Source organism: Anopheles darlingi, chromosome 2 (assembly GCF_943734745.1).
Source record: "Anopheles darlingi chromosome 2, idAnoDarlMG_H_01, whole genome shotgun sequence".
NCBI classification, from domain to species: domain Eukaryota; kingdom Metazoa; phylum Arthropoda; class Insecta; order Diptera; family Culicidae; genus Anopheles; species Anopheles darlingi.
Genome location: NC_064874.1, coordinates 627,925 through 655,000, shown reverse-complemented (window position 1 = coordinate 655,000; position 27,076 = coordinate 627,925). Strand labels below are relative to the sequence as shown.

The 27,076-nt window shown below is 44.8% G+C and overlaps 6 protein-coding genes across 17 annotated transcripts in view; 2 read left to right on the top strand and 4 right to left on the bottom strand.

Moving 5' to 3' along the window:
• The window catches only part of LOC125952706 (histone-lysine N-methyltransferase, H3 lysine-79 specific), a 29,012-nt gene extending 27,718 nt beyond the window's left edge, over window positions 1-1,294 (bottom strand). For 8 of the 10 annotated variants that reach the window (XM_049682355.1, XM_049682350.1, XM_049682348.1 and 5 more), the window contains exon 1: window positions 1,087-1,294. The gene's annotated coding sequence lies outside the window, so the exon portion shown is untranslated. Of the gene's footprint in view, window positions 47-1,056 lie in introns of all 10 variants that reach the window. The other 2 variants (XM_049682349.1, XM_049682351.1) reach the window with 2 other exon arrangements.
• Window positions 1,295-3,210: 1,916 nt separating this feature from the next.
• On the bottom strand, window positions 3,211-8,381 carry LOC125952716 (uncharacterized). Of its 2 annotated transcripts, XM_049682378.1 has the most exons (4): window positions 8,337-8,381; window positions 7,843-8,255; window positions 6,805-6,938; window positions 3,211-6,730 (listed from the first exon to the last, which is right to left on the bottom strand). In XM_049682378.1, the coding sequence occupies exons 3-4, from the start codon at window positions 6,883-6,885 to the stop codon at window positions 4,433-4,435; spliced, it is 2,379 nt and encodes a 792-aa protein (XP_049538335.1). In that variant the 5' UTR covers window positions 6,886-6,938; window positions 7,843-8,255; window positions 8,337-8,381; the 3' UTR covers window positions 3,211-4,432. The 2 variants fall into 2 exon arrangements, with proteins under 2 accessions (XP_049538335.1, XP_049538336.1); XM_049682379.1 differs by lacking the exons at window positions 7,843-8,255; window positions 8,337-8,381 and adding an exon at window positions 7,049-7,121.
• On the top strand, window positions 8,381-12,992 carry LOC125952711 (tetratricopeptide repeat protein 37). Of its 2 annotated transcripts, none has more exons than XM_049682368.1 (8): window positions 8,381-8,469; window positions 8,581-8,787; window positions 8,859-9,257; window positions 9,316-10,632; window positions 10,702-10,886; window positions 10,957-12,225; window positions 12,291-12,465; window positions 12,533-12,992. In XM_049682368.1, exons 2-8 carry the CDS (start codon window positions 8,698-8,700, stop codon window positions 12,896-12,898), a joined length of 3,801 nt encoding a protein of 1,266 aa, XP_049538325.1. In that variant the 5' UTR covers window positions 8,381-8,469; window positions 8,581-8,697; the 3' UTR covers window positions 12,899-12,992. The 2 variants fall into 2 exon arrangements, with proteins under 2 accessions (XP_049538325.1, XP_049538324.1); XM_049682367.1 differs by having other exon boundaries at window positions 8,409-8,506.
• LOC125952723 (probable RNA methyltransferase CG1239) lies at window positions 12,946-14,109 on the bottom strand. The gene is made up of 2 exons (XM_049682389.1): window positions 13,984-14,109; window positions 12,946-13,925 (listed from the first exon to the last, which is right to left on the bottom strand). The coding sequence occupies exons 1-2, from the start codon at window positions 14,059-14,061 to the stop codon at window positions 13,065-13,067; spliced, it is 939 nt and encodes a 312-aa protein (XP_049538346.1). The 5' UTR covers window positions 14,062-14,109; the 3' UTR covers window positions 12,946-13,064.
• A 318-nt stretch (window positions 14,110-14,427) lies between these two features.
• On the bottom strand, window positions 14,428-16,164 carry LOC125952722 (lysosomal aspartic protease). Its single transcript, XM_049682388.1, has 4 exons — window positions 16,146-16,164; window positions 15,964-16,074; window positions 15,594-15,723; window positions 14,428-15,525 (listed from the first exon to the last, which is right to left on the bottom strand). Exons 2-4 carry the CDS (start codon window positions 16,050-16,052, stop codon window positions 14,557-14,559), a joined length of 1,188 nt encoding a protein of 395 aa, XP_049538345.1. The 5' UTR covers window positions 16,053-16,074; window positions 16,146-16,164; the 3' UTR covers window positions 14,428-14,556.
• A 1,913-nt stretch (window positions 16,165-18,077) lies between these two features.
• On the top strand, window positions 18,078-19,459 carry LOC125950388 (uncharacterized). The gene is made up of 3 exons (XM_049678336.1): window positions 18,078-18,326; window positions 18,394-18,822; window positions 19,454-19,459. Exons 1-3 carry the CDS (start codon window positions 18,258-18,260, stop codon window positions 19,457-19,459), a joined length of 504 nt encoding a protein of 167 aa, XP_049534293.1. The 5' UTR covers window positions 18,078-18,257.
• The last annotated feature ends 7,617 nt before the right edge of the window (window positions 19,460-27,076 follow it).

Sequence of the window (27,076 nt, the reverse complement as noted above, 5' to 3'; positions counted from 1 at the left end):
AAAAAAGAAAATCAAAGAGTACAAGTAAAGAGTACTACTTAGTAAGCTGCAGTGATGAAACGGTCAATATTGTGGTGTTATCAACACTATCTGCGAATCAAGATTATACGCTTCGCGGCTATCTAGAAAAAGTCTCAAATGTGACCACAATACCGCGCATCAGGTATGGAGTCACAGAGGTCGTGAAATTAAAGCAAACCTTTAAATGTTCCATAAATCCTAGAACTAGAAGAGCAAAAAGCAAGTTCTTGAATTGTACATCCTTTCTTATGTACATCCAGACATACAAAAATATATTTATCTCCGTTTTCCACATGTTCTCAAACTACTGATCGGATTGGAATGAAACTATAGTTAAGTGTTGTGGGGCCGGCGAGTTTTGTACGAAGGTCAAAACCGCAGGAAGTTCCCTGAAGCATAAGGGACCCCAAACGAACTAAATACGAGGGTTTTTGGAAGTGGGAAAGTGTTGTTCGAAGAGGCCTCTACCATTAAAGGTCAGTCTACGCAAAGAATAGCATTCAGCAGGGCGTTGGCAGTGAGGTATTCGGTAAACTGATCATAGCAAGCCCTAAAACAAATGCATAAATAGGAATTAGCACCGATATTCCACTCTATGCTTTCCCGGGAATTGATAGGCAAGCGAGGAAGACTTGTCTTGCGACTTCATACGCGACAGCAACCCGGGATCGACACAGTTTCAGGCACTTCAACAGAGAGAGAAAAAACATGGTTGGTAGACAGTTCCGGCAGACGGGTAGGGCATAAGCAAGGCTAACAAAACTGGCTGAATTGATGAAAACATGAGTGATAGTGTTTTTGCTAGTAATAAACACAATTTATGGTTCCTGATGCTGGCAGAGTGAAAAAGCGGCGGTCTTCATATTTTCACCAAAAACCAGTGTAAACAAACCCAAATTCTGAAGAACAGCAAATTTCATACACCCCTCCCCCTCCCAACTCTATCACGAGGTAGCAACGGGCGCGGGGTCGATGAACTTAGTTTTTGAACACGCATGCATAAAATAGCTTCAGAGTTGAGATTTACAAAACTACCGTGCGGCGTGGAATCCTCTTGAAACTTACAACTTTTTCTTTCTTCTTTTCATTCACAAGAAGGGTGGTGGATTTCGGAGGCTACGAGATGATAACCCCATCTTATCACTGGCTCCCGTTTGTTCACGACACACTTTTCGCACACGCAGTCCTTCTTAGCACCGAACGAATCACCGCGCGAAGTTTAGCGGGTTAAATTGAAAATTTTCTTTAGATAAATCGCAACGAGGCTCACGGATCCGAAAAAAGCGCGTCACTTAAACACTGTGCTCACGCACACACACACACCGCAAGTTTCGTCGAGGTTTCACGCACACCACCGACAATCGGACGCACAACACACAGACCCCGTTTCTTGGGCATCGGTTTTCCACAATACCCCAAACAGGCCATTTCAAACACCAAAAATGGTCAAATGCTAGGGCTTTTCCCGGGTGCTAAGGGGGCGCGTGAGTGCGGTTCGCGAGTTTGCCCAGATAGCAGTGAGAAGATCTTCTCACTATAGAAAATTTCCCTACCGAAAGTTTTTGATTTCTGCACCAAAATTTACCTAAAATAATCCTTTTTGGTGCGTATAACCCTTGGGATTGCTTATAGCCGTGGCCACACGGGGCGAAAATTTGCGCGCAAATTTGCACATTAATGCCAAAATGTTTTCGCTTCGTGTGGCAGGGGTAAAAACCCGAAAATTTATGCCGAAATGTCAAACGTATTGTTTTCATCTGTGTTTTGGCCGCTGAAGTTGATTTCCGAATAAATTTTGCAGTTTTTAACGATTTTGTTGCTGTTGCTGTTATATTTATATTAAAAAATGCAAAAACAATACGAAAAGAACCTACATTTTCGTAAATAAAGCGTTTGATAGCGTCAAGGGTTCAGCGAAAAAGTCCGCGGACGTCAAGGTACTTTAAAAAGACAGGTAGCTTTATCCAGAACAAATCCCCGATTTTATTTTAGAAAAAACTTCAGAGTTTGACATTCACGGGATGTTGGAATGTTTAGTTCGGGAACGCTCTTTTCGGAGCTGTTTTCGCTTTTCCGTGGTATTACGACAGTTAAAATACACGAAAAGTGGCACGAAAGTTGAAGTTTATGCAAATATTCCCAAAATTCTTTCAATAGTTTCAATATGCTATCGGTCCGTAGGTCTTGCCACCCGGCCTAGAACAAGAGCTAGCTAGCGTTCCTGGACCGTGCTCACTCGCTGTAAAACACAACTCGGTCGCTCGATTGATCTTATATAGAGAGATGAATCATTTAAACATTCGAAAAAGAGTGAAATCAAGTACTTTCCCTGATAAAACCACCAAACTTGCCCACATCTTCTTCTTCTTCTTCTTGAAACTCACGTGGTTTTGTTGATAAAAAGCGCCCTGCTATGAATGTCAAACAAATTGAAAATGGTGACCTGTCAAAGCGGTTAAGATGCTACCTGTCTTTTTAAAGCAAGGTACTTTAAAAAGACAGGTAGCTTTATCCAGAACAAATCCCCGATTTTATTTTAGAAAAAACTTCAGAGTTTGACATTCACGGGATGGTGGGATTTTTACTTCGGGAACGCTCTTTTCGGAGCTGTTTTCGCTTTTCTGTGGTATTACGACAGTTCAAATTCACGAAAAGTGGCACGAAAGTTGAAGTTTATGCAAATATTCTCAAAATTCTTCCTAGTGTTTCAATATGGTATCGGTCCGTAGGTCTTGCCACCCGGCCTAGAACAAGAGCTAGCTAGCGTTCCTGGACCGTGCTCACTCGCTGTAAAACACAACTCGGTCGCTCGAATGATCTTAAATAGAGGGAGGAATCATTTAAACATTCGAAAAAGAGTGAAATCAGGTACTTTCCTTGATAAAACCACCAAACTTGCCCATATCTTCTTCTTCTTCTTCTTCTTGAAACTCACGTGGTTTTGTTTATAAAAGCGCCCTCCTATGAATGTCAAACAAATTCAAAATGGTGACCTGTCAAAGCGGTTAAGATGCTACCTGTCTTTTTAAAGTACCTTGTTTTAAAGTACCTTGGCGGACGTATAAAAGTTTGACAGCGTGTGAGGGTTAAACGAAACCGTTTTGGCATTAATTTTTTCGTTTGCGCGCAAATTTTCGCCCCGTGTGGCCACGGCTTATCAACTTAAATTCGCATATCGGAATGGGCCAAAATTTCCGGTTTTTATTTACTAATCTCAAAATTTACGAAAGCAAATCAATTTTTACAATTTCGACGTCATCAATGTACCTTTTCTGGACAAATCGTCTGCTTGGCTGGTTTCCCGATCCGAGATCAACAAGAAGGACATCGGTTTTTTATTTGTTACTTTTTTTGTCACTTGTTGCTCCTTCATCGAGCAGATTCCCGTTACACTTTCACGCGCTGGCATATAAGCATTTTTTAAAGAAAGTTTACCATTTTATCACACGTTTTATATCATTCACAACAAGCCATTCGATCGCTGATATGGTTCGAGGTCAACCGTTTTGTGTACAATTTAATATTACTATTAAATGCTGTTCTAACCCACCTTGTTTCGCTCTTGCACCTGGCCTGTTTGAACTTTTTGGCTGATATTTATGTAAAGAGATTCTACTATCAAGCATTTGCGCGCACTCCGTCTATCCTCAAAATGTCCTTAGTTTTTGTTTTGGATGCAAGAGCAAGAGGCTCCCGTTTCGATTTGAGTCGGTGGAAATCACAGCATTCAATTGCAAAGTTTTTATTCTACCCCTCTGTTTCCCTATACTACTTTCCGTAAAAGTGAACCTGAGGATTGACGACCGACGATTGCGGACGGGGGCACCATGATATCGCGGCTCTTAAGCAAGCACATACCTTATGAGAATACAACGCAATCTCTATATCTTTCTGACACGTTACTAAGCGCTTGTACATTAGTTGAAATAGCAATAACAAGCCTTTAAAGCACCTTGAATGTCTTTTACGAAGTAAGCTTAAATGTAGTTGTATCTTTCCTCAAGTAGAATCGTCTTTCCATTGCGCTCTCTACCTCTTTGCATACATTTTCACCATTTTCTAACTATCATCTCTATCTTTACGCACTTAAAAGCATGCTACATCTATGATCATCGGTAGATCGTGCAAAAGGCAGCAGTAAGCTGAAAGCTTTAACTTTAGGCAAAGTTCCACAACGAACTGGCGATAAAATACCATTGATAATGAGATTTCATCATCGTAATAACGAGAGCAAACAAAAAGCTAAACGCCTAAAAAGCTATCTTCATTTGAGCAATTTGGAATCAATGCTTAAAACGAGCCACAATCGCAGCAAAGATATGTCGTTACAGCTCTCTGTCCTAAACCTCCTACTGATGGGTAATATCGGTGAGATCAGTTCCTGAACTAGCGTTTCAATCACGAATAATATCTATGGAGTTTTGTACACATCCCCCGAGCCTTGTCGTTGAAGCACACTGTTAATCTTCAGCCGTAGTGGTGTGAAATCGATTTTGCCGAACCGAGACATAGAACTGAATCGCTTTCCGCTGCTCAAAGGACTAATAGAATCAGCTCCCAATGTCTTTGAAGAGCTCGCTCTGGAGAATGTCGCATACTTTGGAAACAGTTTTGGTGACAATTCAGGTGACGACCCAGTGCAGTCACCAGGATGTTCGTCAAAAGCATTGCGGCCGACAGTAAAATGACGTCGATGGACTGGCTTTGGCGTACGGAACGTTTCCTGTACGCGATCTTGCATATCCAGAGTAGCTTCTGCAATAGGACGTTGAGCGGATTTGGTTGTTCGCGGTAACGTACTCGCTGATTGCGAAGACACTGGTGTACAGTTTCCATAGAATGGTGATTCATCATGACAGACCGCCACCTTCGGACTGCATGTGTCCGTCGTAGTTTTGCGTGGTGGCACTCGAAGAATGTCTTCGTTGGGATAGTACGACGGAATCTTATCATCAACCGAGTTACGTTTCATGGGAACGCTGCATGAATCGATGCTGATTGCTGACCGATCACTTGCGCTACTGACGCCGCTACTACTACTGCTGCTGCTACTGGTCGAGCTGGATCGAATTGGTTCCGGATGCTTTCCTCCTCCGGTCATTATCATGTAAATCGATTCACTTCCGTTATCAACGGTACTCTTTGGGATCTGCTTCTTCTCGGGATCGCATTGCTCGACAAGCTTTTGGCGGTTGAAACCTGTTCCCGGAGGTCCCATTTCTATGTAGCCACCCATGTTCTGCTGTTTATCGAACACTGATTCATGCTTTGCTAACAAAGTTTCTTCCTTTGGTTCTTCAGTTTCCGGAATTGACGCACTGCAAGCCATACCCACAAGGTTCACTGTTGAAGAATTCGCCGATCGGTTGAATCCTTCCAGAATACGTTCCGAAATATTCAAACGGCGACCATCTAGTACACTTGTTCGGTTCTCCATCTCTTGATCCAGACCTCCCGACGATGATGCGATGGACATGTTAAGGTATTCCGACGAACCAAAGTCCAGTTCGATGTAATCGATATTGTGTTGCGGATAAAATTCGGACGTACAGGAACCGTTGCCATCCGAAAGATTATCATAAGATGTGTTACCGACCCCCAGCTCATCGTCACTAGCCTTGACCGGTTCTACATCGATCTGCAAACGGCTTAGATCAGGACTCGAGAAACTGTTTCGCTTGTTTCCTCCGAAACGCAACCGACAGACGTTCTTTCGATGCACGACGGTTACCGGTGATATGTTTCCAGGTTTTTCCATTCCCACTCCCGGTTTCTTGCTCTGTCCTTTTTTAGACGACCCATGCGATTCACCGCTTGTAGTACGCTTGCGACCAAATACCGCATCTAAGCGCAACCAGTTCCGTTTCTTCTTCAAACTATCCATCTCCGGTGTGTGCAACGATAGATGGTGTTCGTCTTCCATGTCTTCGTTTGTGTTGAGACGCCGGCGAGGTGGCAGTGGAGGCGGTGGGGTTATTGGTTCCTCTTGAATCGTATTTGCCCCCTTCCCAAACACCGGCCGCATCTCTTCGTAGATACCAGAAGCAATCGAAAGACGCGACAGCTGGGAATCTACCTGATCTGTGCCAGTTTCACGAATTTCTTCGTAAATACCCGACATGCCTGAATTCTGGAGGCACTCGTTGGTGGCACCGCTAGGATCTGATTGCGGGCGAGAACGTTGGCCTGTCTGATCAGAAGGAACCATCGGAAGCGGTCCCAAAAAGTCCTGCAAATCCATAATATTGCCCGTGTAATCGAGGTTCTGATAAATACCGAGATCATCCCAAGCGACACAACCAAGTGCCGATGGCACCATCACTAAGGGAGGCGCCATAAGAGCGAGAGGCTGCATTTCGCGTCGGATCTCACAGGCCGGAGTGCGACTGGCACGCCGCAACTGCATCATCTCCTGGCGGTATAGTTCGAGATTGCGAATCGACTTTTTCATCCATCGAAGGTGGCGTTCACACATTAGCTGCGTCTCGAAGGCAAAGTAGGCGCAGCACCGTTTACGATTGTTTTTCCAGAAAAGACCGTACGAATGTTGTTTGGTGCGCGAGGTGGCCATCTGTACCGTCAGGCCGGGAATGTTAATACGCACGATCAGATCGGTCGTTCGATCGTTCGGCGAGGAAAAAAACGAAATTCGCATGTAGCACGGGAAACACTTTACCGCTTCGATCTTCACAAAGTACTGCGACCATGACTGGAAGTAGATAAAGCAACACCAGATATTGAAGCGACCGTAGCAGCAGATTTGTGGCATCACCACCAAGTTACCTTCATGTGCGAGAACTCTAGCTTCCTCTCGCGGATATCCAGCTTCACATCCATCTGCATACTGATCGTACTACCCTCCATGGTTGCGGTTTTCTAAGTTGCACACCTTCTTTGCAATGATCTTTGATGGAAACCTAGAACGAACAGACACACCGTCAGACAACACATCATGTAGGCTTGGCACTTGCTCGCGGCGAACGATCCAGCGTATGCTTTAGCACTCCTCCAGCAGCATGACTCTGACCTTCGAAAAGTAGATAAATAGGTTCCGTCCCCTGTCGCACGCTATCTCCGATCGATACCGAGACCACCGAGTCACCACCTGATCACGGGCGACAGAAGACCTTCGAATAGTTCTAATAGCTCACAATGACTTCACGCCAAGCGAATGCAGAGTCGTGTATCTTCACGTGCTATCGTCTCGATGCCGTTACTGAGAAGCTGTTTGCGTCATTTGGGGTGGCTGGAATTCATCTCCACAACAACTCTCCGGTTTGTTTTTTAATTTTTTTCCAATGGTTATTGTCGTCACACGACAAACCCATTCAGACGACCAACCAGACCAACGAATGTTCGCGACAATACACCATTTGCATAGACGGGCGAGAGCTGGGCATTTATTTGCTATCGGTTGCTCCCACGATTTCGGAGGAGGTACATTTGTGCCGCGTAATCTTGCGTGGTCAATAAACACCGCATGACTTCATCAAAATTTCCCGGTCAGCAAGTACTGGAGGGCTGGACCAGTAGTGATAGCATAATCTTGGGCCGCGTATAGAAACGTTTTTATCATCCAAACGCCCCACTCTGTTTGCAGCATTTGTGCTGGTACACCCCGCAAGTGCTTTCAAATCATCAGGGAGGATATTGGGAAAACTCAACTTCAAAACACATTTACCAATCCTGTTTTTTAGTTCGAGAGATTTTCATTTATCACAGCAATACTTGGTTCAAGATTATGGCCGCTGAAGCCCCAGAATACCGTGACCAGCGGGGCGGGGTTCTTTCTAAGTTGGGGAAATTCCCGCGTAAACTCACCTGATTTGACCGCCGTCCGCGGAAGCCGATTAAGGAGCTATTCTCGTCGTTCTAGCTATATCCTTTTTCACAGCCTCTCACGCCACTTTCCGGTGCAGTCGATGCTGCATCCAGCGGTGCACCGTGGTCAGGATGAATCACGAGTACTTGCCTTTGAGCACATCACTATTCCAGCAGCGTTCAGTAGCTAACAATTTGCCTGCATACTTTTGATTGTAATGCAGACGGCGAGATGAGGAGTGGCACGAGATGCGCCAGAAGATCACATCCGGCCGCAATCAGAACAAAATGGGGTTACGATATCCAACGGGGAGGTGGGTGAAGAACCAAACAACGCTCTTCTCAACGGTTCCGCAGCACAAACACTGGAAAACAGACCCCGTTCGCTCGTTGCAGGATAACCGCGTCCCTGCCTCTCCGTTGCGTGCCAGAAATTTAACAAAATTACCATAAATTTGTGGTTTTCTAAAACTCTTTTTCCGGAAACTGTTTACCTCTCGCGGACAGCGCGACCACACAAACACTCAAGCAAAGTCAGCAAACATATTGGTGTGTGTGGCAGCCTTGCCTTTTTGGTATTTACAAAACTTGCCCCGGATTTTTTTGGTAATTCACGGTATTAGCTAGGTATTCAAGGTAGGCTAGAATTCACGCTAATAGCTAGGTAAGCGTAATTGGTAATTTGGAACAGGTTAAAAGAAAGAGTGCAAATGTTTACCGTTTCTTCATCGTTCCCAGCAAGTAACATTCCCCGCTGGTAGCAGCTGATTTTGTGCCTCCTCGCGCTTCCACTACCCATCAGCCGAATTTGCCGGCCGGTCGTAGCTGCCTCCGGCCACGTTTCGGCTAGCGAGTATGTCCTCGAAAGAAGCGAAAGCCTTATTGAAGGATGCCCGGGAAGCGATAAAAAATAAGAAATTCTCCGAGGCCATCAAGCTGTGCAACGTAAGTGCGGATCATCCGGTGCGCCGACTGCTCGTCAGCATCACCCAGTTTTAATCGCGTTTTCCCCGCAGAAAGTGCTGAAGGAGCAAAATGATAACTACATGGCGCTGTTGCTGCTTGGTGCCGCGTACCAGGATAGCGACAAAAAGGAGGCGGCCGGATATCTGAAACGAGCGGTGGCCTGCACCGACGAACCGACCGTAGCCCTGCAGGGTTTGTCGAACTGCGCGGATGATACGGAACTGCCCGGGGTGTGCGAGAAACTGCTTTCCCTGACGCCAGATAAGTATGCCGAGCTACATGCCAAGTTGTACGGGGTAGCCTCAAGAGGTTCCGCGCTCGGGCCTACATTACGTGTTTTCGAAAAAGAACTGGACCAAAGCGATAAGAATCGACAGCAATCCGCGTTTGAGTTGCTGGGAAAAATCGCGGCCCAAAACCCAGACCTGGAAAAAACGGAAGCCGATTTGGTAATAGAACGAACGAAGATCAACCGTGAAACATGGATCATTGATTCTGCAATTTTAGGTGGCCTGTGTGCTGGAAAGAGAAATCAACAACAATCAGGATATCTATCAGCACGATAAATTCCGTCGTTTTCTGAAGCTGCTACACAGTGAAAAGCGGTACGAGCGCGTTGCATCGATTTCGGCTGCAATGCACGAACGGTTCTCGAACGATGTCTACCCACTGGAATGGATTTGCAAGCTGTACACCGAAAAGATCGTGCCGCGGGAGCGTCTTAAGGAACTGCTACCTCACGCAGTGGAGGTTTACGTCGATCGGGCACTAGCGATCGCCCCAGATTCTGCGCTGGTGCTACTCACCAAGGGAAAGCTTCTCTTTGCAGCTGGTCGAATTGCGGAAGCAGAAGTTGTGTTGAAGCGTGCCAATGATCAGAAACCTCTGTGGATCGCTTGCATGGAACTTTTGGCCGAGATTTACTTCCGTCAGAAGGCCTACGGCTTGGCGGAGGCATTGTACCGCAACTTGAATATGACCAACCTGAACTATGCCATAGCGCTTGTCAACGACGGATCGCTTGAGAAGCTGCGCGAGGCAGATGAATGTTTTGCTAAGCTCCAGGCCGCTACCATCAGCGATCGATCAGAGGATTTACTGTTCTATTGGTGTAAAACGAAGCTACTCCTATCGGACAGAAACGCTGCCGATGAAAAACTGACAGCACTGAAAACAATCAACGGAATCGAGAGCGATAAAATTGATTATCTATGCGCTGTACGAGCGAAGGCAGATGGTAACGATGAGGAAGCAGTTCGATTATTGTCCGTACACGAGACTAGCAGCTGTTGTCAGTTAGAACTATCTACGATCCTCGGCAACATGAGTGGGCGGGAAGAGGAGAGCTTCTATGCGGCACTAAGAGCTACTAAACTGGACCCTGACAATGCAGAATGCTTTTACCGACTCGGGAAGCTGTATCTGCAACGAGGAGATAAGCTGCGGGCGCGAAAATGTCTTGAGAAAAGCGTACGACTGAATCCGGCCGCCCGTAATGCCGTAATTCAGCTGAGTGAACTCTATAGGCGCGATGGCGAGTGGGACTCTAATGCGGCCCTTCTCAGTAGCTCTGGAACTGGAGCAGCTTGGGCTCAATTGCTGCTGGGTTTGCATCATCTCGATCGGCAGGAGTACGACGAAGCGATCGGTGCCTTTCGGACGGTGCTGCGGTTCGAGGTAGATAACTCGACTGCCTGGGAAGGCCTAGCGGATGCTTACCTTGGCCGGGGATCGTACACTTCTGCAATGAAGGTGTATGGTAAGATTACGGAACGTGATCCGGACAATCCTTACCCTCTACTACAGCTGGCCAATATCAAGAACGTTAGTAGCAAAGTGGAAGCTTAATTTCGATTTGATTTGTTAATCACGGCTCTCATTTTCTTTTATCAGTCGTTAAAGCTGCACAAGGAAGGTTTGGCATTGTTTGAGCAGCTCCTGGCAAGACATGAAAACTACTTTCCAGCTATCAAGGGAATTGCAGATTCGCATCTAGGGTTGTGTTTCTATCGCCGGAGTCAAAGAATGCTCGGAAGAAGTCGTGACCATGCCCAGTCATGTGTGGATTACCTAACGAAGTAAGTTCTTCTGCATGCTGTAAGCGAAAGTCTGTCGTTAATTGTCGTTGTCGTATATCATGTTTTAAAGGGCCATCAAAATTAAACCAAATTTTGTGTGCTTGTGGCACCAGTTGGCTAAGGTGTTGGATACGATCGCATGTTTTCCAAAGGTGTACTCGTATCTGCAGCTAGAAGCAGGATTAGCTGGACTGAACGATAACCAGCAACGGCTAACATTGCGACGCGGAAAGCTCGCCGAGCTGGCCAGTCGGTGCTATGCCCGGTTAGTTAAACAGGATGTGGAAAATGATACGCTTTGGTACGAGTTAGCTTCCAATTATTACCGGCGTGCTATGGCAATGAATGAAACGGAAATGTTGAAGGCAAAGGACGATCGTATGAAGCTACTAAACTCTGCTTACGACATGGCAAAGCATTCGATCGTCCTAAATTCAGCGCGTTGGCAAAACTGGAATCTTCTCGGTGTGATCTGCACAACGGAGGAGATCAATGATCGAGCCCTCGCACAACATTCCTTCATACAGGCGGTCGAGAAGGAACGGAAAGTTTGCGCTCCTGCGTGGTCGAACTTGGGCGTCCTGTATCTCAGCAACGGTGATCTGGGGCTGGCCAACAAAGCATTCAGCCGTGCGCAACAATGCGATCCGACGTTCCAGAATGCCTGGATCGGGCAAGCAATCATCGCCGAATGTGCTGGTCATCCGGATGAGGCCATGGATCTGTTTCGACATTGCACACAGCTCGGTTACCACCCGGAGTCATCGCTCGGCTATGCACACTGGGTATGCATGGTGATGGCCGATGAGAGCTATCGCGATAACGAGCGCTATCGCTTTGCGATCGATGATATGCACGCGCTGGTCGTATCACACGATTCGATCTCTCACCACTGCGCCGATCGTGGCGATGAAGCTAGCGTTCCTGCTTTACGTTTCCTTGGCAACATCAGCAGCCGACTAGGTTTGTGGCGTACAGCAACCGACGCATACTATCGTGCCCTGGCCACAGTATCTATAGGATCCTTGCCGGCTGACAACACAGCGAGAGACGAAATCCTGTGTGATTTGGGATACTGTTTGATGAAGCAGCAGCGTTACCCAGAGGCAGTCAAGTGCTACGAAGATATGCGCGGGGATTCATCATTTACGGGATCAATAGGACGTGCTCAGGCTTTCTTCCGGGCGACACAGTACCAGCAATCTTACGAAGAGTACGAAAAGGCGCTTAACTATCATGCCAAGACGGATCTGGAGAAGGCATACGTCTTGATTGCGATGTCGGCCATGGTTTATGCGTTCCAGGGCGAAGCCGATGCAAAAACGATTCTCTTCCAATGGTATGGCATAGTTAATGGAAAATTGCATCGGATGATTGTAACGATTCTTTTGATGGAAATTCCAGTATTACCCTCCCGGACCCACCCATTGAGGCACTGTTCTCTGCCTGTGCCCTCGGTTTGTTGCACAATGACAGTATGCTAACGGAGCTTGTGATAAAGGAACTGCGGAAATACGAAGACAATGCTACGCACGGACACAATGTGGTGTATCTGGTTTCCCAGTTCTATTGGCAAAATGTAAAGTCCTCGCCCTCCTGGAAGGAGCACCTTGATTGAATACTTAATTTTCTGTTTATCTTTCCAGAACCTTAAGAACAAGTGTCTAGCGTACCTTGTATCGCAGGTTCATCGACACCCGAATCGTCCGAAAGTGTGGCAAATTCTGTCGATCGCGCTGCTTCGAAAGTTCCACACACCGAAGAATTTACGGCTAGCGAGCCGAGTGGCGCAGAGCGCTCTTACGTTGGATTTGGCTGATCGACGATCTCGGACACGTGCTGATGATGCTGCGCGTTGGCTAACCGTTGCCAGTGAAGCCGTTGGTCAGTTGGACGCTAAGAAACATCGTATCTTAGCGCAGAAGGCGGTTCATCTGGACCCGACAAGCCGCGAAGCATGGGCTGCCTTTCGGCAGGTCATCAATCCGGTTGATAGCTGGGAGAATCTCTGATCCTCCGGCAAGCTATCAAGTTTTATTGTAAAATAGTTTCGAGTTGGAAGAATAAAGGGCAATTGGTTGATAATTTCATTTCTAGATTTCTTCGGTTGTTTCAGTTCATCAAATCAAATCATCACTAACAAGTATAGCGGGGAGAGGATCGAAGGGAAACCATTTCTCAATCATTACTTTTCCTGTAGAGCTGAATTGGTCTTTGGAATCCTTTGGTGGATGTACGTGGCACCGGTAGCTCGGTGCAGGATGCAAAGCCTACCTCGTTACCGAGCAAATACTGCTGGAACATTGCCGGAAGCAGCTTGATGCGGGCAAAGTTTGCGGCAATCGTTTCCGTTAGCTTCTTGCGACGTTTGTAGCTGCTCCAGGGTTGCGCCTCAAGAATCAGCACACCGCCTGGTTTCAGCTGACGGAACATCCGCCGAAAAGCCAACCGAAGTCCATCGTCACCAAAGTTCAGCTGTATCCATTTAGTCACCGAAAGGCACAGAACCACATCGAATTTGGGTTGTTCGGCTTCGAGAAGGGCGGCATCTTCGAGTATGTAGTTTGCACGCAAAAACTCTACCTGTCCCCTGTTCAACAAATGACGCCGCTCCTCAACCCTGGGCACCTTCACGCCATTTATCAGGGCTTGCTTGCAGTGCCTCCGTGCCTGTGCTATGAGCCCTCCGTCGATGTCGATGCCGAAAATCGCGGATGGTTGGCAAGCTGCGGCCAGTTGTATCGTCAGGGCGCCATTATTACAACCGATGTCCAGGACACGTTTACCGAGGAACAACTCACGCCGCTGCATGAAGGCCTCCAATCGTGGATCGTCCGCTGGTGTAGCGTTAAAGTTACGGTATCCGTAGTAACGGTCGTAGTTACCGTAGGGAAATATCTTCCTCGGACGCTTAGCTGCTTGTGTTTGTTGTTGAGGTTCTCTTTCTCGTTCTTGTTCCGCTTGCGATTCCCGTTTCGGTTCCGATTCCGGCTCTGGTTTTCTCTTACCAAGTGCGGGTTTGCACTCTGTTGATGGTTTCTGGCGGAAGATGAACGGAAATCAGCAGGACGATGTTTGGGGTGATTTTTTACCTTACCTGAACATCTTCTTCCACCCGTCCCGTAATTGTGGTAACTTCCGGAACGAATTTCTGTGCTGCTACCGGTAAACCCATTTTTACCCGCGTTCTGTTGCCGAGCCGGCTTTGGCGAGTTTGCTCGATTGTTGCTCGATTGTTGCTCGATTGTTGCTCGAGTGTTGCTGCTTGGGTTTAAAATTCATTTTCGCAGTTGCTCATGAAACTTGCACTTTACTTACTAAAAACTTCCTTCTGCGAAGATTTTTGCAGCTGTACCGAAGAAGTCTTTCTTCAAAACTGACCGAAAACGAAAAGACGCACGACGGTCGCTTCTTAATCGTTACTGTTGGGCCTGGGTGGACACTCCGGAACACTCGGAATCAAGTACTCGTGATACCGTTGTTATAGAACACCGAGTAACCGTGATATGTCCACAGTCAGAACCTAAATCAAACGAATGTATAAGAGATTTTCAAACTTTATCCCCGATTTCATGAAAATTTATTCCTTAAACGAAAGTAAAAGCTCCATTTGGTTTCTCCTTCTAGCGCTGCAATCCCCATTCCGGAAGGTGGAAGAGTAGTTGGTCGCCTAAATGGCCGTAGCAAAGCCGACACGATCGTTACCCATGTCGAACTCGGTGTAGTACTTGCCGATGAATACATCGCCCAGAATCCACAGTGGACCGTTCGGTGGGGGAATATCGATTCCCATGAATCCAGACAGACAGATGGTCTTTCCCATCTGAGCGATGCGCAGAATGTAGTCGGCACCCTCGATCGAGAACGGTTTACCACCGAGCATGAACGTGATCGTGGGCAGTGTCGGTATCAGAGAGCAATCGACCATGTACTCGCCATTGAGGATTGGCGTTCCACCGATAGCCTTATTGATGGCCGTTACCTCCGCCACGGGACCAGCGATAAGGCTGGTGCCGGTATCGGCGATGGCTTCGCAACCGTTGTTGCAGAATTCGCTCTCACCCACCTTCACCGAGTCCATCTTGAACTGCCAGTAAGCTTTGCGACTGACGGGCAGATAGGTGAAGTCACCAGTATAGTGGCTCGAGTCGGAACCGCCAAAGATGATCTCACCACCCTCGGCTGCCGATGGATCGCGGTTCAGATAGAATGAGAACACTGGCTCATCAATTTTGTGCTGGTTGAACATATTATAGAAGACGGGAGTCACGCCATCCACGGAGATCGATGAGTACGCCAAGCCTAGGATCCCATCAAACTTGGCCGCAACGAACACCAGCCCAGGCTCCTGGATAGCTTCTGCAAACGTTTGCTTGTCCACTGCCACTCCGCCGACGGTCACGGTGTCGGTGGAAAGGTACCCCGAAAGGCTGCCGGTGCCGTATTGGATGTGGAAGGCCGTGCCGTTTTTCTCGAAGGTAGACGACTTCTTCGCGTCGTACTTGTTGTGGAGCAAGCAGGCGATATTCGTGAACGAGCACTGCTTGGACGGTACCCAAAGATTCGATGAGCCTGAGTCGAAAACAACTTTGAAGCTCTGTGGTGGGGTCCCTATCGATATGGCACCAAAATATTGAGCCTATTCGGAAGAAGGAAAACCATATGCATTATGCGGTTTCAATGCTTTAACGAGCTACTTGGTATTACATCGAGATAGTTGGACAGCGGCTCAGGAACGGGGCCAGTTGCAGAGCCATACTTCAGACGGAGCTGCTTGATTTCGGTGCCGACACTGCGGAAATGCTCCCGGGCCGATGGTGCCTTATGCAGCGTGACTCTTTAGAAAAAAAGAAAAAAGAAAGGAACCCTCGTAATCAATTCCGTGTAGAAGCGCTCTCAAGCAATCAACAACAAAATTATCGCTCGTCAGGATGCTGAACTTCTTTAACCTTGCGGCTCTAGTAATCTCGTCCAATGATAGCGATTTATCAATCAAAAACACGAAACAACGAGAGCCTCAACGAGATGAGTCAGAATCCCCGAGGGTTTCTTTGTTCGGTCGGCGGATGATTCTTACCTGACGAGATCTGCTCCGGCATCGATGGCCATCAACGCCAGCAGGACTACGAGGGTAGCGACAACGGTAGCGGCCACTTTATTGGCCATTCTCAATTCGACCGTTTCGTACCTGTGTTTGAGGAAAAATTAAAAAAGTAGTAGGTTTCGCTTCCCAAAGAAAAATGTCACCATCGACCGCACACAAAAACTGCTGATTCACCAGAAACGAAGCGCACTTGTGAGGCTTCCCTCGTACGAGACCTACCTTATAAACAGAAAATCCACAAGAGATTACGGCTTCTTCGTACGGCGAGAGCACCAGAATATTCAGAATTTTTATTCCTGTGAGACGCACTACCGACCTTAAATTAGTTAAAAAGACGAGCTTCGAAGATCCCTTTATTGGCTCTGCTCAGGATATTTGGAAGCAACCGGGAACGGCGAGCGATAGCGGCGAATTTATAGCGATTTTTAAAACTCTCCTTTCAGCCCAAAAAAACTACTTTTAGCCAAGGTACTTTAAAAAGACAGGTAGCTTCTTAACCGCTTTGACAGGTCACCATTTTGAATTTGTTTGACATTCATAGCAGGGCGCTTTTATCAACAAAACCACGTGAGTTTCAAGAAGAAGAAGAAGAAGAAGATATGGGCAAGTTTGGTGGTTTTATCAAGGAAAGTACCTGATTTCACTCTTTTTCGGATGTTTAAATGATTCATCTCTCTATTTAAGATCAATCGAGCAACCGAGTTATGTTTTACAGCGAGTGAGCACGGTCCAGGAACGATAGCTAGCTCTTGTTCTAGGCCGGGTGGCAAGACCTACAGACCGATACCATATTGAAACACTAGGAAGAATTTTGAGAATATTTGCATAAACTTCAACTTTCGTGCCACTTTTCGTGAATTTGAACTGTCGTAATACCACAGAAAAGCGAAAACAGCTCCGAAAAGAGCGTTCCCGAAGAAATATAGCCCATCCCGTGAATGTCAAACTCTGAAGTTTTTTCTAAAATACGATCGGGGATTTGTTCTGCATAAAGCTACCTGTCTATTTAAAATACCTTGGTTAGGTACCAAAAAGTCGAGCCCAAAACTCCCACACCTCGCTGCGGCAGTTTAAAAAAAACCGTTGCGTGCCATCAAACCAGAGGGCTGGTGTCAAGACTCAGAACCGTTCGGGCGGAAGCAGAAAACGACTTCACGACTTGCGGAGCACATCCGTCGGCGTCGTTTCCGGCCGCAGATCAATCACCGCCTCCAAAAGCTGGTGAATGGCCTCGTTCCGACTTCCCTTGTTGTAGTACCGCGGGTGGCGCATGTTGTACAGCACGGGTTGTTTACGGTATTGCTCGATCAGCCGTTCGGTCGCCTCGCGCGTCCATTCTCCGTTGGCCATCGTCCTGGGGGGCGGGATTTCCGGTTTCCGGTTAGATTTCCGTGCGAGTAAATTGTTAACGAGGAAAATATCACTTGCAAAAAAGTTGATGAACGAAAGGCACGACTTGTACACAAAGCGAAAAGCCAAGCCAGCAAGCAAGTCAGGCCCTTGCTTGAAAAATTCCACGCGATTAGCCGTGGCCAGACGGGGCGAAAACCCTAGCGCAAACGAAAAAATTAATGCCAAAACGGTTTCGTTTAACCCTTACACGCTGTCAAACTTTTATACGTCCGCGGACTTTTTCGCTGAACCCTTGACGCTATCAAACGCTTTATTTACGAAAATGTAGGTTCTTTTTTGTATGGTTTTTGCATTTTTAATATAAATATAACAGCAACAGCAACAAAATCGTTAAAAACTGCAAAATTTATTCGGAAATTACCTTCTGCGGCAAAAACACAGAATCAAAACAATACGTTTGACATTTCGATATAAATTTTGGGCTGCGTACCCCTGCCACACGAAGCGTAAACGTTTTGGCATTAATTTGTAAATTTACACGTAAATTTACGCTCCGTCTGGCAGCACCTATTAATTTTTTCGTTTACGCTAGAGTTTACGCCCCGTCTGGCACCACCTAATGGGGTGGTTTCTGCTGGCAGGGTGTCGTTTTGGACGACGTAAACAAGGGTGGGTTGAAAGCTCGTAGTTAGGTGCCTATTCCCGTCAGGCGTCAGGCTTAACTCGAACATTTTCGAGGAAATAATCGACTAACCTCAAAAACACGTTAAACACGACTAATAGGCTAATAGGGGAATAGGCACCTTAATTTAAAGGAAAAAACGTAACGAAACTCTTTCTACAGGCGGCTGTTGTGTTGTTTTCTGTTACATTTCTTGAACTATTACAAACTCTACAGAATTTTCATCATCGAAATGATGAGTAGTGATGATGAGTTCATGATGAGTAGTGATGCGCCACCACCAAGGCATCGCCCGACCAGAGTAAGGAACTTTACTCATAAACAACACCATAATACCAATAATTTTTTACTCTTCTCTACACTTACAGGTGGAAAAGCTACAACACAAAATATGGATGCTCGAAGAATTGAACAAACGCCAAGTAGAAATTATTGAAGAGCTACGAAGTCGGCCACAGATTGCCTCGGATGAGGCAATGGAGTATAAAAGACAAGCAGAAATGTACAAAAAATTCTACATAAAAGCAGTGGAGGAAAGAGAGGAGTTCAGGGAATATCTTCTGGAGTACTTCTCCCCGTCGTCCAACTCGCATGCTCCTGATGGAGATGATGATCCTCCAAGTGATTGCACCAGAGATAACTCCCCCCCGCTGCCTAATGATGCTGCTCCTGATGGGGATGATGATCCTGATCACTGCAATAATCATGAAACAACCCTGTCACCACCGGCCCTACCATTGGGCAATATAAATGATCTGATGGTTGCTGAAGAACAATCAAAAGATACGGAATTCAGAGTAGCTATGAAACAGGAGTTAGAAAAACTGTTAAAAAATGGAAGTGCCTATAATGGACGTAACGTCCATAGGCTTATATTTTTCCATTTATTTGGTCCATTAGTTGAAAAACTGGTATTGAAAAGATCGATAAAGGGCAAAATTGTATTAACAAATTATACAAATGTATTAGACATGTACATGTGGAGCTGTAAGAATCTAGGTAGTAGTTTATCAGAATTACAAATAAGAAATTCTATTGATATTATGTTAAAAAACAAAAACAAATTTATTAAATAAGGTTCAATAAAAAGCAATTGCGTTTCCTATTCAGTATCGCGATATGTTACTTCTACTAAAACTAGCTTACATACTATATCTGACCATGCTATGGTTTCTAATTCGTCACCCAAATTGTGTGCATTACTAACTGTAAACTCTAGTATATTAACTCGATCTTCATGCCGATTGTAAGTTGATCGACAACCTATAACCTTGTGTGCGTAAACATATCCTTCTATCGAATATTGCATAGCTAAAACGGATGGTTGACCATGCAGTAAGCCTAGAAACCATCTATCAGAAAACTTATTTTTAAGAATTAACTTTGGGTTTATACCCAATTCTTCGTATTTGTCTGTATCTTCTATAGCCATAGATAAGTATGGATATGTTTTCGTGTATGTAGTCCTGCGTGAGGAGAATACTATCGAACACACATTCTGTACTGTTGGATTGACAATCCCAATTTCTGTCTGGTTTGCTTTATGTGAATTTTCAAATTCATCGGTGCTCAAATTTGGTAGCGGTCCAAATCTCTCCACACAACTAAGCAGATGCAGATGATAATGCATTTTTAAAGTAATATTGTACCTGGTCGTTTGATGGTATTTTTCAAGGAACTCCATAAGGAGCTCTTGTGCGATTACTTTGTTGGTTGGGGTTAAAAAATAATCTGAAGAGAGTATGCTTATTGCCGTATGCAATAGCATATACACCCTATACTCGCTGGATGACAGAATTGCCTTGAATATATGGACACCATAATTTAGCAGATAGCCATAGTGTTGGCTCCTATACCTTTCTCGGGTTAGAATACTTTTCAACGCTTTAACACTATTTAATTGGTCGGGGAACACAAGTTTAGAAATTATTCTGTGGTACCTTTTCCTCATTACCAAAGGTAGCGTTGTTGCATAATGTTGAACAAGCAACCTCATTGAACCTAGATGAAGAATATGTCTAGGTTCCGCTACTGGTATATCAAGTACCAAGTCGAAATTAGGCACACTTGCAAATGGAAACGATGTAAGCTGATACCGGCCAGTTTCTGGGTGTACTACCATTCTATAGTGCCCGCAATACTCATAATTGCGGAATTTTCTATTGTTCCGCGGGTTCCCTATTCTAATAGGATAATTTCCATCAACCATGCTCACATCGCACACTCTACACGCGTTTTCTGTTGTGCAGAAGTGCACTGTACCTGCCATAATATACTGTGCTTGTAAGTCCCCGATTGCAAATTCGAGGGTCACGAATCGCAACATACCGGCTGCAAATTCCCCCTCTGTTGAGAGGTGCACTATTTCTTGAACCGCAGCTTCTAGAAAAACTTCATCCGGTATCTCATATTGGTCGCAGAAAAACATTCCGATAGCGATTGGTGGCTCCTGGGGATAATCAACGAGGGATATCTTGATTGGCCACACATCCCGCCAAACCTCGTGGTTCGCCTGATTACGGATAACGACACCATCCGTATGGAGGATTATCCTCACTGCCGATCGGTTCCGTAAGGGACCCCTGAACATGAATTCCAGGTTGTTGACTGGAAAACAAATTTAAGAAAATTTGCAAAATTAATCACAATATTATTTTTATAGAACATACTGATACTTACAAATACCATCATGATGGTATTCAGTGCCGTTCGCAAATGTTCTGATTGAGCGATGGGTTGTTGCGTCCCTGGTGTTAACTAATCGGTGTACAATGCTTGGTCTGTTAAATGAAAAAAATCATTCAAAGTCGTCAAAATCGATAGCAAAAGAAAAAAAAGAAGTTGTGTTTGATTACAGCAGAAGCAAAATAGGAAAAATCAGTGGAAAAATAGACCTCTCTTTAAATAGAGAACAAGTCGCAAGAGCAGATGCATTTGCAACAGACAGAATTGCACCAGAATTGAGAGACTGTACGAAGCTGGATGGATTAAAACATTTAAATATTATTCTATGTCTAATCAGCGGCGATGTCCAGAAGCGGATAAAATCAAATTAGCCACAGTGTAAATCTGTCCATAATCTGTTGCTACCTTGTACCGGTGGCCATGGCAGTGGTCGTCGAATGGTTTGTATCATCCTAATACATTAGTGAAGCTTTTGGCATAGATAAATCAGTAGTTTCTCATTTGATAACCCGTACAAGGCAAAAGAAACTGTTGAAACGACTTTGCGTCCTTTTCGTCTTTGAAAAACTTCATCCAAAATTGACCGCATTATCAAATGGTATTCAACCAAAGATGCGTTTGCATCAGGCATGGAAATAAGGAGTAAATTAAAGCGTACATCAACAACAAAGGTACAACTTCATTTTGCGATGAGTTGTTTGATCTGGGATGTCTCAATATTAAAAAATAGTGTTGTTTTGTGATGAATCCATATTCAATCTGTTTAATTCGGATTATACGAAGCGAGCTAGACGTCCACTTGGTACTACACTAAATCCGAAATATTGCTAGAAGACTATTAAACATGGCAGATGATGTGTGATGGTCTGGGGATGCTTCTCTGGGCAAGGTATGGGACATTTTCATCGAATTCATGGGATTCTGAACGGAATAATGTACAGAAACATCATGGAAAGTGTGATGCTTCCTCATGCCCAAGATGAAATGGCGTCGAAATGCAAATATCATCACGACAATGACCCAAAAGATGCTTGCAAAAGTGCAAAAAAAAATCTTCCAAGATCACAAAATTGTAGTTCTATCGTGACTATCTAACTAACCTAATTGAAACCCAATCGAACATTCGTGAGAAATTGTAATTCGCCGAGTAAGAGTAAGTGAGTGTTTGAGTGACGAATGTGATGAAGAAAACCAATCGAGATCGGTTGATCCATTATTTGTCGCAAAAAACTAAATGCTTTGGAGTGACAAACCGTTCATCGCGGCCATAGGATCACAAGCCCAAAATATCATCGCAACACGGCCGGGCACAACCCGATATGCCACATCCAGATGCTGTGATATAAAATCTGCTTTCTTATTACTTTTTCCACCAACAATTGAGAAAATCATTATCGAAAGCACCAACAAACATGGAAAAAAAATTTGGTGACAAATGGCAGAACATTGATTCAGCAACCTTACGTGCATACATTGGAATACTTATGTTTTGAAAAATGTTTCATTATATTCTTTTTTACAGAGGAAAGAATGAAGATGTGCACAATTTGTTTGATGGTAAATTTGGTCGCCCATTGTTTGATTCGAGATTTGTGGGATCGTTGGGTAGAAGGTCTTCCAATGTTCTACAACTGTACAACAGCCAATAGCTTCTGAATAGCTAAATTATGACAAGCATTTTATGATTTTAAATGCATATTTGTGGTCATCTACCCAAAAACATACCATATTGAAATTTTAAAGCCGATCGGATTGTTAGTTTTGAAGATATAATCGAAAACCGAATGGAAATTGGACCAAATGGTCCGTACCCAACTGCAGGGTTAAATTATAAATCAATTACACTAATTTACCCATAAACATCACCCTCTTATCTCCGCGATGCCGTACGCCCCTATCCGGTGCGGGCTTTGGTATTAGTATGGGGTCACCGTGGTACCCGTACCTGGCAGTGACGGTGGTGCTGGGCCACCATGCGGATGATAGGGTGGAGGAGTGCCGGTACCGTTTGCTATCTGCATTGTCCGTTCATCCGATGGTAATCGGTCGGGGTGCCACTGTACGAACCGTTCGACGAGGCTGGCGAGGAGAGCACATTCCCTTGGCCGATGCATGATGTGGATGGTGGCTGGAGTGACAATGAAGCAGACCAGGTGAGAATGAAGCAGAAGCTGAAGCAGATAAAGAGGTATAAGGACTCACTGTGATGCTGATTCGAATGGTGGTGGTGATGGAGCGGATGATGCGTCAGTGCATCATCCCCATTGACGATCAGGGCCGTAGCCGATCGTTCCCCCGCGCCGCGGTGATGTCGTGATAGCGGTGGCGTGCTACGGGTTAGAGATCATAGTTATCATTTGTATGTACAAATCGCTCGCTCGCCCCACCTCGGTGCCGACGCCACTTACCCATTACGGAAGGACAATTTTCGGTCCATGCTTCAGGACAAGCATTGCTGTGCTGATGTCCTCCATCGTCTCCGCACTCCACTCAACGACCGACGATTTCCTTCCGCAGACCACCGGCACCATTCTGCGTACCGGTGACTAGAACTCCACGTATCATCTGATGAGGTACTTGCACTGATGATGATACTGTGGTTCCTGTTGCTGTTAATGGTTGTAGATAGATCGCTAGCATCGTAGTCGATCGGTGTCGATGAGCGGCTCAGAGCATCGCCCTGGATCCATGGAGCGCCCCGTTCTGTGCATATCCCGGTGCACCAAGGGATCATATGGCAAGTTGGTCGAATGCTTCGCCTTCGGTGGCGCCATACATGTTCAGCTTTATAGTACTTATGCTGTCGATCATCATGCTCGTAGCCACATCATCAAGCCCTCTGGGCAACAAGTCGAAACTGAAACCAAACTGAACGTGTTTGAGATATTAGATGGGTGTCACAGGATTCACAGTTACAATCACCTCTACAATCTTACCTGATATACGGTCGGTTGTTTCGGTTAAGCGCATCCTTCAGTGCCTACTCGAAGTTCTTCTGCCCCTCGTACGGGTCACCGACCGCAGAAAGGTAGGCAGGTTACACTACTTGGGCAACTCGGCGCCACCGGGCCCTTCCTACGATCCGGTACCGGTTTCCTTGCCTCGTGGTTCATACGCCATCCATGCCTAATCCTCTTATTTTCGGGTGATCTGAGCACGCAAACCTCGTAACGAGAAACAAACACGCACTACACTACTGTTTCACTTATTTTACACTACACTTTTTCACTCATTTAAAGGTTTTTTCACTTATATTAACACGCGAAGTTGCAACCGGCGACCGGCAAGTGAAATTCTAAATGCACTCTAAACCAATTACTGCAGTAGCTGAATCAACCATCGTAAGTATTTTCAAATAACATTATAATGCCGGCATAATATCAAGGATCAACATTCTTACAGAGCAACTTTAGCACATTATCATCACGTTTGCTGCCGGATAACCTGAAAGGCTTGGATTTGCACGTGTTCTGTTCACGTTCGTTGATTGCCCTGGCCATGCCAGCCTCATCCGGATCATCACCGGCGATGGGAACAAAATGGTCATGCTGGCTGTTGCGACCCCTCGGGATGGCCACCGGCAGTGCCCGCAATCCGCCCAAGGCCTCGAACGATCGATTGGGACGCGGCCGGCCGGGTGCCGGGAGTGTTCCGGGTGCACGCGGCGTTCAGCGGGATTGATTCACAAAGGGAAAATCGGACAAATAAATGATCCGAAACTTTGATTCCACAGGGAAAAGACCGTTTCCGGTTTTTTTTTTTCAAAAATATCCGGAAATATCGTCTACTCACCTATCGTTATCGTGATCGTGATCTCGAGCAGAGCAGAAAAAAGAGATCGAAAAGAGATCGATCGCGGAGCGATTAGTGCTGAGCCACCCACGCTCTCAGCACTCACCTGGGATTTTTTCACCTGTTTCCGGGTGCCCACACCTGACGGTTAACCCTTGCCCAGAAAACCACCGCCGGTACAAGATAAGGGACCTGTTGGAGCCTTCAGGGGGATTTATTGTTCTCCTCATGAGAACCTATGATTGCTTGGGCTACTACCGCGATTGTACATAATTATGGAAAAGTATAATTTTACTTTACTTACCGTACTATATTCGCCATTTCCGATGGAATCAAAAAACACCGCCAACAATAATCAACAGTTATAACACGATATCAATAATCAACAGCAATAACACAATCAACAAAACAACAGGTTAACAATTCGTGGAAATGTTAACAACTTGTAGAAACTCGCGAAAAACTCGTAGAAACTCGAGAAAAACTCGTAGAAACTCGAGAAAAACTCCCAGAAACTCGTGAAAAACTCGCGAAAAACTTGATCCAGTTTGCGTCGTGGAAACTCGTGAAAAACTCGTGGAAATCGTCAAAAACTCGCGAAAAACTCCAAATGCGTGATGCCTGATCGCCGTTATCAAAAAATTTCGATCAAAAAAATTTGTTATTTTGCCCATGCCACGCCGCCGTTATTATTCCGCAAAAATCAATTGTTTCGATTTCAACAGAAACTTGCCGGGGTCGAGGGGGAGGGGGGCATGAAGGGGGTTCGGCGCAACTGCACGGCTTTGTTTTGTTTTGGCACGGGTTTTTTGTTGTTTTGGTTCTTCCTTCCTTTGGTGTGTGTGTGCTCTGGTGGTGGCTTTGGCATGTGTGTGTGGTAATGTGGTCATTGGCTCGTCATTGGCTACAAGCACACACCAATCACACTGAGCCCCGCCCGCCATAAAAAAGGGGCATGCCTTTTTGCACGGGTAACTGATCTTGACCTTGAAATTGATCATATGATCAATTTTTTGATCAAATGACCGTTTTTTGATAAATTTTATCTGTTCTTTTTGGCTTAGTTTTCTTTAAATTTATTATTTAGGTTTATTTAAATTGACCCATACAAATCGACTCAAAGACTTTTCCTACGAGGAAATCGAGGTTTTCCCGGCTGAAAACGAAAAAAAAAGGATTATTAACCCACGGGTGATAACACTTTTTATCAACATTTATCAATATACTCGGGTCTATCAATTGTTAAATAAGTAAACTACAATATTTTAATGAAAATAAATTCAAATTCTAATTATTGTTGCGTTGTAACACCAGCAATGGGAGAAAAATAAGTAACACATTATTCAGCCCTTTATGTGCAATTTCACCTATAAATTATTTCTCATACTGATTAAAAATGGTTTGTACAATGCCATTTTCATAACATATGAGTAAACCATTCGTTTATTTTGATTCAAAAGACTTAAAGTGGGGTTTCGGTTCCAGAGACAAATTTAGCCGTGATAATTTAGATTCATATACTTTCGATAAGATTCGGGACTATCATTAGACAGAAAATGCTCTATATTTCAACTTTTTTAAAAACTAATCTTACAACTTGCACATTCTTGCAATTTTCAATGAAATAACTAGGTAATTTTTCCCCCTTGCGGATGAAGTAATCGCCTTTCATAATACTTTTGCACATCTCACATGTTGTTTTCTAAAAATTATATGAACAAAACAATTGACAACGCGGATAACGAAAAAAGGTTTTGTTGCTTATCGTTCCTTTCTAAGTTCAAATATTTGTAAAGTTCTGCGACAATAACAAGTAAATTAATTGCAAGTAGCTGATTTGCTAGTTCTCCCGGGTAAGACATCAAATATTCTACAGATTAAACAGAACAGATTAAAAAATAATACATTTTGAAATACACGGAAACTTCTTTACCATACATTTATTTGTCAGGAATACCTTAAAAATGCCAGCTTATGTTCTCTTACTAAAAATTATGTACCTTTTTTACCTGCAACATCAATCAATTCGTAAAATGTTGATATGACGAAAGTGTTTGCTATGTCAGTTTTATTCGAATTAATTTTATTAAAACAATTACAGAAAAATAACATCACTTTGGATTTTAACTACATTGAAAGTGTGAAGGGGTCCCAATGATGCTTTTTGTTCTGATTTTAAACCAAAACACTCTGCCAAGACCCTTAAATTAGTTCTTGTGCACTATTTTTGCCATAAAACTGATGAAGTTAAGTGAAAAAAAAGGCAAAAAAGGCAGTTTCTGATTTCAGATTTTTTTTTCTGATTTCAGAATTTGAAATCCGTACCGGTTGGATTGGAACCGGTTCGAGGCCGATTTCGTTTTTATCGTTTTCGCTTCAGGGTAGATTTCGTTTTTATCGTTTTTGTGCGAATCGACGAAACGGGCGAAAACGGGCGAAAATCGATGAAAAAGATTTTCATCTCGCCGCTTTTTGTGCTGCGAGGGCAAATGAAAAAAAATCTGAAATCAGAATTTGTTTGCAAGTTTCTGATTTCAAATTCTGAAATCAGAAAACAAAATCTGAAATCAGAAA